This window comes from Limulus polyphemus, unplaced genomic scaffold (assembly GCF_000517525.1).
Source record: "Limulus polyphemus unplaced genomic scaffold, Limulus_polyphemus-2.1.2 Scaffold3257, whole genome shotgun sequence".
Classification (NCBI taxonomy): Eukaryota; Metazoa; Arthropoda; class Merostomata; order Xiphosura; family Limulidae; genus Limulus; species Limulus polyphemus.
The window spans coordinates 23,739-32,724 of record NW_013668867.1 but is presented as its reverse complement, the minus strand read 5'-3'; the positions used below and the strand labels follow the sequence as shown (position 1 = coordinate 32,724).

The window sequence follows — 8,986 nt, the reverse complement described above, 5'->3', positions numbered from 1 at the left end:
CATCAGAGCATGAAATCACTTGATCCATGTGATCCACGCCTCCCATCACCTTCTTGTAATCGATACACACAAGAGGCTTGCTCTTTTACAAGTTACCTTCGTTTACAGTCTTTCTTTCAGCATCATGGGTATTGCTTATCATCATCACCTCTCTCTTGTCTCTCCATTGTATGACCATAAGTTTACCTTTATACATGGTAATATCTTGTCCCTTTTTTAGCTTTGCTTTTGAAATTTCCTTTGGAATTCCTTTTCAATTTTTTCTCAAAGTTCCAATTGCATCTGTCATGTGGGAACTAAAAAATCGAAAAGAGGTAGCGAAGGGTAATAGTTATTCATTGCAAGATAAAAGCCCTTATCCAAAAAGTTTGTCGTTAGATGCAGGACGACCTTCGTTGAATGATTTAGGTATTCAGGTGCAATTTCAGTAGCACAAGGAGGCATTTGAAGATCTGTTCCCTTTCCAGTGTAAACTTCGAAGTTATACACATATCCTGTGCTTGATTCACAAAGAAAGTAGCCCTCAATTCCAAATCAAGCACGCTTTAGTGGGATGTACATCTTCCATCCTAATCTACCCTTTCATAGAAGTAAGCTCTCATCTATGCATATATTCATTTCAAGGAAACATGCACTCTGAAAAGACTCCTTCTATAAGTTTAGAAGATCTTTAATCTTATATAATTTATCTGAAGAGTCTTTAGAAGCAGAGAAGTGCAAGTGTTGCAGGAGAAGGAGAAATCTATCTCTCGGCATTGTTTCTCCAAAAAAAGGTGTTGCCAACACAAGATCCTCTGAAAAATACATCTGAAAATCAGGCTTTTTGATTATTCCCATCAATAACAACATTGCATCGAGTACATGCATTTCAATGATGTTTTTATCTTTCCAGTTTTGTAGTCTACTTTTCTTCTTCAATAATTATGAGATGAAATTCTGTTTGCAAATTTCATTAAGATACACATTAGTTTCCGAGACGATTTTCGATATTATTTCAGCATTTTGAATAGATTCAAAAATCTCCAAAACATTATCAGGATTGGTTTCCTATATTTTGACACCCAAATCTGTACTAAAAGTAAAAAAATTTCTTTTGCTTCCGATGAGTGACCACTCTACTTGCGAAGTACTTGATACATTTGTTTGTTCATTATCGGATAAATCATCAATTGTGACTTCATTAGTCAATTCTTCTTCACTATCAGAGGATAAATCTAAACTTTATTCGTCGCTTTCACAAAGGTATTGGCAAAGCTCTTCATCAACAATAACCCGCTTTGCCATTTCAAGGGAGGAGAAAAAATTTGAAATGACCCTCTCCGACTAAATAGATTTTGAGCATTGATTGCTTGGAGGTAGGAGTGCCGATCTGATACCCTGACTCACAGATAAATCTGAGTTGCCAGCAATCACAATAAAATGCGTATTTCCATCATTTGCTGCTGAGACATAGAACTTCAATGATGGAAATATCCGTCATCCACAATTAATCTGTTAATAATTGTAGCAGTGATAAAATCCATTGCTTCCACGAAGTTTTGATGATGCTTAGTTGATTTTTCATGGTCAAGAGAGAGGAAAGGCTGTGAAGAAGACAGGAAGAGCTTATTGCTTTCTTGTTGTAGATGAATGAGATGGAAGTGAAGCTTCAGGCCTGATGTATGTGATCAATGAATCACGAGCAGCTGACAGCTGCCCCAGAAATGAAATAAGACCAGTACCGTAGCTTATTACTTGTATAACAATTATCCAAAACAGATAACCAATACCATTAACATATAAGAACTCGTATAGCAGTAGACGTTGTTCAATAGAATACGTATGGCTAAAAAATGTTAACAATTTAAACATGTTATACATAACACTTTTATGTCACACACATACAATAATACAAAAACGTTTATAGTCCATTGTTCGTTCCAGTTGGTAACCTGAAGAACAAGGTAAAGTGTTCAAGGTGGTTGTTGAAGTGAGTGTTCTTTGCTTAGAGAAGTGATGTAGTTGAAGGAAGAAATAAATTTGTTCCATGAGGCTGGTATTTCCTGCGATTTTGGTGAATTTTGTATAGAGGTTATTTCTGCTTTTTATTTGTGTTAGTACTTACTAGCGAGGGTTGTAAAGCGTATTTGAACTGTCGTTGATTTACTTATTTTAAGAAGGTACGAGCCCGGGGTGTAAATAGGAAGATGGTAGGATAAGCGTGTTGCTTTTGTAGTTTGCTTGTCATTGTCCGTGTTTTTTTTTTATAACTTCCTTTTCTCTGCTGTGCTTATCTTGAATTTCTATTGTGTAGTCAGAGTTACATATTTTTTCAGTCTTTATATACTTTGTTTTATATCTTGTATAGAAAAATAATATTTCTTGAAATCCTTTAGTATTTGTTTATTAAATACTTCAGGAGAAGGTTTTTTAAGTGGTTGAAGTTGTAGAAGGAGAACAATGCCACATTTTAAATTTAATTTTGGTGAAGCATTCTATATTTGGTGTGTTATCTTTGTTGAAGCTAAGAAGGGATTTAAGACTTCTGTAGATATATTCAAACATAAAACAGTAATTTGAGATAGGTAAACAAATATCTAAACCTTTTGATAAAGCATTTTCACATCGTTCACTAATATTAAAAACATTATCAGGATTTATTTCACTAGTTTTTCTCAACGAAATTAGTTTGTTAAGCTTGATTTTCTGGTCATGTTGAAGTCTGGCGACAGTTTTCGGGGTCAGATTTTCAATCGTATTGGTCAGATGATGATAGTCATCGACTCATGAAATTTTCTTCTTAAGTTTTAGGCTGGCTGTAATTTGTTGGTTTGTTAGCTGTTGTTTCCAATGATATTTTGTTGAACTCTTCTTCAAGTAGCTTTCTTTAACAGCAACGATAAGCAGAAGAGCCTTGGAGATTTCGGTTAGTCGTCTTAGAGTTCAGGAACTTTGAAATAACTTTGTAGATTTTACATAATTATGAATTGAATATCAATAGAGACCTTCCTAAGTTTGAGATCAAGCTTTTGAAAAGTACGAAACAAACATAACCCATCATATTCATACCACTGTGTCAGATACTAACAACTGATTCATCAGATGGAAAATAAGTTTTACAGTAAATGTTAAAAATACAGTAATACAAAAAAAAAAAATTTAACTATGGATGTTTTGGAATTGTATCCAATTACACAGTGAGAATAACAACCACCCCCAAACTTCTTGACTCTGGAACCACAGATTACGAAATATTTATTAAAGAAAGCTTCTCCATTTTCAATGATCACCCAACATTAAATAATAACACCAACTTCTCCATTTAATCAATTCCAGATTTGTAGTGTTTATACTTATATTTAAGCCTTTCTTAATAATGTTAGTAAACATGTGTGTTGCATGTTTTATCGTACATTCACTTATATTGTTACCATTTAAATCTGTTCTTTCTAAACTTCTCATTATTATAACAATACTACTTGCTCAATAGCTAATGTTTTTTGTAGCTAGAATATTGCGAAGTAACTTTATGGTAGAATTTGAATCAATTATGAAATGTCTGTAAGTAAAGATGTGTTTTTGGTATTATATGTTATAGAATCTTTAGTCAAATAGCAATAGGTAAATAACTGATATTTTAGTATGACAAGTCAAACACTTACTCTTTTTTTAAACAGTAATTTAGAAGGTTCTGTTTTGTAATTGTTCCAAACCTGTTTATGGAAGGTAACAATTATATTTTTTAGTGTATTTCAAAATAATATTATTGGCACTGGAAATATGTAAAAGTTACTTTAATCGATTCTAAAGAGCTTCCAGTTTTGTTTTACTTTCCTCATTGGTGATTTTGTGTTTTATACATGTAAAGAAACTTTTCTTTTTTACAGTTAAAAAACATTTTGTGTTATATTAGAAATAGTATATAATTTAAAGACAATTTCTGACCTGGAAAATATACCCTAGAAATTGTTAGCCTTGTGAAGATTCTCTGTTGAGTATTATTGATCACTTGAATTATTTAATTAGTTTTTGTTTCTTTGATATTTTTCTCATTTCTTTTATTTTATATATTTTATTAAGTCTCAGTATGTAACTTTTATTGATTAACATTTGATTTTGGGTATTTCTTTATTTGTTCTTTGATCTTTTCTGTGTTTTTAATTATTGTTTCTGCACTTCACACCAGTCTTCTTTCTTATCCATCAAGAGTTCTAATTTTTTCTTTGAATATTAATATATTTTGATATATGAAATTACTTCATTTATAATCTACTACGGTACTTCCCACACTTTTTCAACTTCAGGCACATGTAAATAAGTCTGTATGGCAGGCCTAGTGGCACCCCACTGACTAAGACAGACAGAAATTACTGTTATACTTTGTATCAAGGAGAAAGTGAATCAAATTTTAAAAAAATTATTAAAATTGATGGTAAATTTACATTACTAAATAAAAATTACTTAATAATTGCAAACATTCTGTAACATGGTGTGGGAAGCACTGATCTACTATTTACACCTGTTACTCTTGTCCACTATTGCCTCTTCATTTCACTGTTTCTGAATATTTGACTCTTCATATAACTTATTTTACTTTATGAGAATGGTATCAAAGTTCAAGATATTTATGTGTATATACATTAATGTTGATTTATTGTCAAGAACAAGTAATTTTATTTTGTTATGTTTCATTGTCTTTGTCTTCCATAATTTTAAGAAACTTTCCAATAGAAACAGAAGCTAATAGAACATCTCAAATCATGTTCTAAATCTGTAACAAGCTACCCAGAAATAACACTTTAAAGCTGCTAGCACTAACCAATAGCAACAGAAGCTAATAGAACATGTCAAATCATGTTCTAAATCTGTAACAAGCTACCCAGAAATAACACTTTAAAGCTGCTAGCACTAAACTAGCAACAGAAGCTAATAGAACATGTCAAATCATGTTCTAAATCTGTAACAAGCTACCCAGAAATAACACTTTAAAGCTGCTAGCACTAAACTAGGAGTTGAAAGTTTTGGATGCCATAAAAGGTCAATCTTTTTTACATTTAATATACAAAAGACATCACCTAGAATGATCAGAAATTCGACATGGAATGTTTATATGAAAGTAGATATAATAAGTGTTTTTCTAAGTTTAATATTCTTCATTGAAAATTTTGTTATATGAAAACAAGAATATGCAAGAGATTATTACATAATATGACTAATGTTTATACATATACTTAGTGCTCTGACACTCCTAGACACGCGTGTTGTTCAGTTTGTTTGTTTTTTGGTGATAACTTTTCCAAACATACAGCTAGAATGTGTAGTGGTCGTCACTGGAAGCTGAACGCTGTTTAATTTTTAGTAAGTCTGATCATCTCCAATTTTGTGATAACGATATTTAAGGTGTGTGATTTAGTAGTGAATTTTCTGTATTTCAATCGTTAAAATGCTGTCTCGGCCATTGATTCTGAACAAAACCTTTTCTCAACATTTGCATTCGAAACAAATATTAACACCAGTGACTAATTCTGGTTGCTGTGTAGCAGTGTAAAGTTTTATTAAGAATTGATAAAGTTTGGTAATATTATATTGTAAAATTATTATCAATGCTTAGATCATAATAAAGAAACTACGTAGTCTAAGTAATCTTGGTGAACAAACAGTAACTTTGATTAATTTTAGAAGATTTTTTTATGTGCAACAAACTCAAGTTTAAAATGTCTTCCAAGGCCTATTTTAACCATTCTTATTATGTTTCAAATGTATTTGTTTGTATTTAACACTAAATTCATGTATGCTTTGAGTAGATGTTGATATACATGTGCATCCATTTTGTTTCTAAAATCTTGTATTCTTCCACTTGAAACTGACATATATATATATATAACGGAGAGATTTTTTTTTTATGTTAGTTGTAGTAAAACGATGTGTTTGGAGATCAAGGTTAATGAATAGTTAAGAAAACAGTTGACTTCTTTGTGCGAGGAAAGTATTTTAACCTCAGATCTGTTCTATTACATTCATCCTGTTGACAATATTTAGTTTCGAAGAAGGCGGGTGAAAGAAGTTAACTTGATCCTGTTTTCACAGTGTGTCACAGTCTGATTTACTGGATGTTAACGTCAAAAGACTACCTATCACAAAAGGCATATTAAGATGCTGTATTGGATATGTAAACATTTTTTGATGTTCCAGGTTTTCTACACGTTCATAACATTCTACTGGCACTGTTTCGGTACATCATAACAGTTTTATATAGACTTATACAAAAAACCGAAATGTATGCTCATACTTGTGTACACCATGTTTGAGTATAATAGTAGTTTTCCAGGTTATAAACTTTCCCATAATGTCTTAGAAGTCATTAAAATTTTGTGACAAAATGTGTATTCTAAAGAAAATATTTGAATAAAGATTAGAACAATGAAAAACAAAAAGACGATCTTTGAGGTTATGAATTATTGCAATACATATTGAAGGGGCTCGTATGTCAAGGTTATAAGTCATTGCAATACATATTGAAGGGACTCGTATATCAAGGTTTTAAATTATTGCAATACATATTGAAGTGGTTCGTATGTCAATGTTATAAATTATTGCAATACATGTTGAAGGGGCTCGTATGTCAAGGTTATAAATTATTGCAATACATATTGAAGGGACTCGTATATCAAGGTTTTAAATTATTGCAATACATATTGAAGGGGTTCGTATGTCAATGTTATAAATTATTGCAATACATGTTGAAGGGGCTCGTATGTCAAGGTTATAAATTGTTGCAATACATATTGAAGGGACTCGTATATCAAGGTTATAAATTATTGCAATACATATTGAAGGGGTTCGTATGTCAATGTTATAAATTATTGCAATACATATTGAAGGGACTCGTATGTCAAGGTTATAAATTATTGCAATACATATTGAAGGGGCTCGTATGTCAAGTTATAAATTATTGCAATACATATTGAAGGGGCTCGTATGTCAAGGTTATAAATTATTGCAATACATATTGAAGGACTCGTATGCCAATCTTGAAAAGTGTTAATTACCCATAATTATTTTATGTGGCTGCTTTTATTTGTCTGTGAAACTTGTTTCTCGTGTACATTTTGTTTGTCAAGTTCTGTATGTATATTTAAAGGCACAGATCGAATAATTTTCCATAGGGAAAACAACATATTTGTGCCAATGCCACCCTCCCACAGAAATAGGAGTTCAAGTTTCTAATCTACCCTAGTTATCCACAGTAAATGTGTTAATAATACCACCGTGAAGCTTGTGTCTTCTAAGTATCCCGTTTTTTCTGTAAAAAAAACAAAAAACAAGGCGTTTAAGAAAGGTCAGAGCACCTGAAGAACTAAAACAAATGCTAATGATATATATATTCTTGGGTAAATATTATCAACGCTCTTTTCAAAGATTGCAGCATACATATTCAACATCAGTACGTAAGGAAATTAAACGATAAATTAAATAATAATGTTGGTTATTAATTCCTACTCTGAAAATCTGATTTGTAAATGACTTAATTAAAATCATGATTACAATTCACTTGCTTGACCTGAAATGACTTAATTAAAATCATGATTACAAATCACTTGCTTGACCTGATTCACACGGTAAGTTATTGCTCACACACACAACGTATAGACCACAACCACCTGGCCCGGCATGGCCAGGTGGTTAATAGCGTTCGACTCACAATCCGAGGGTCGCGGGTTCGAATCCCCGTCACACCAAACATGCTCGCCCTTTCAGCCGTGGGGGCGTTATAATGTGACGGTCAATCCCATTATTCGTTGGTAAAAGAGAAGCCCAAGAGTTGGCGGTGGGTGGTGATGACTAGCTGCCTTCCCTCTAGTCTTACACTGCTAAATTAGGGACGGCTAGCACAGATAGCCCTCGTGTAGCTTTGCGCGAAATTAAAAACAAACAAACCACCACTACCACTACTATGTCTGTCGTATCTTATCTAGCCTGAAGAGCCCTGGTGTTGAGCGAAAATCCTTGTCGGCACTGAATCTAACAGATGTAGTGTGGTTGAAGTATATTCTACTTTGCTTTCGCTCGTGGGTTCTTCGAATTACATTATAGCTATCGTGGTAGAGTAAAACAATTATGATACTAATGCAGTATAGTGACATGGATTCACGCTGTAACACATCATTTAGAGCTAGTTAATTGGGTGCAATAGCTTTACTAAAATGATTAGGTAAATGGTTCTCCAATAAGCATAGAATCGGGTACTTAAAATAGGCAACATAGTGATAGAATTTTAAAACTGCAGAGTTGGTCAGTTTAATGCAAGTTAAACTTCAGTTGCTATGTTCGCTGTTAAAGAGTAGCCCAAGAGTATGGGGTTGACTAGCTGCCTTACCTCTAGTCTGTCATTTAAAAATTAGGAACGAATAGCGTAGATAGCTCTGTAGTAGTTTGCGCGAAATTGAACAATCAACTGCTATGCGTGTAGTATTATACACCAAAACATTATGTAATTCTATTTTGTATTTATAAGATGGACCCAAAACAACTGGACGTTTCTAATGGGCCTATTCAAATGCGCTATATCCCCGTTTTTCACAAATTTTGCGGAGGTTTTGACAAAAATACAACCCTGGAGTGCTTTCAATAACGCTCACTTTTCTCTCGTACTCTGACTGTGAAGAAAAGAAACACACAAACCAATGAACAAATAAACCAAATCTGTTTTATTCACAATAAAACAAGAATATGTGTTGTTATTTCGCCTACTGTCCAGTTTTCAATTTTGCTGTGACATCAACTGGCTGTTCGGGGGGTGGGGTGGAAGGAACGCATTCTTTGAAACGTCAGCACTGAAAAATGACAAAGATAATTCTGTATACGTCCTCTTAGAACAAAGACGAGGAATTATAATTTCTGGACAAAATGTTCAAAGTGCGGTATATCAGAATTCAGTGCTTTATGCAACATCAGCTATTCTAAATAAGGTGAGGAAAACCTATACCCATTTGTACATGTAATTGTG

At 32.9% G+C, this 8,986-nt stretch overlaps 1 protein-coding gene across 1 annotated transcript in view; it reads right to left on the bottom strand.

The window, feature by feature from the left end:
- The window catches only part of LOC106469002 (piggyBac transposable element-derived protein 4-like), a 1,771-nt gene extending 1,153 nt beyond the window's left edge, over nt 1–618 (bottom strand). Inside the window, 1 exon segment of the mRNA XM_022397397.1 lies at nt 343–618. Within this exon segment, the coding sequence (XP_022253105.1) occupies nt 343–618 (276 nt within the window).
- Between the last annotated feature and the right edge of the window lie 8,368 nt (nt 619–8,986).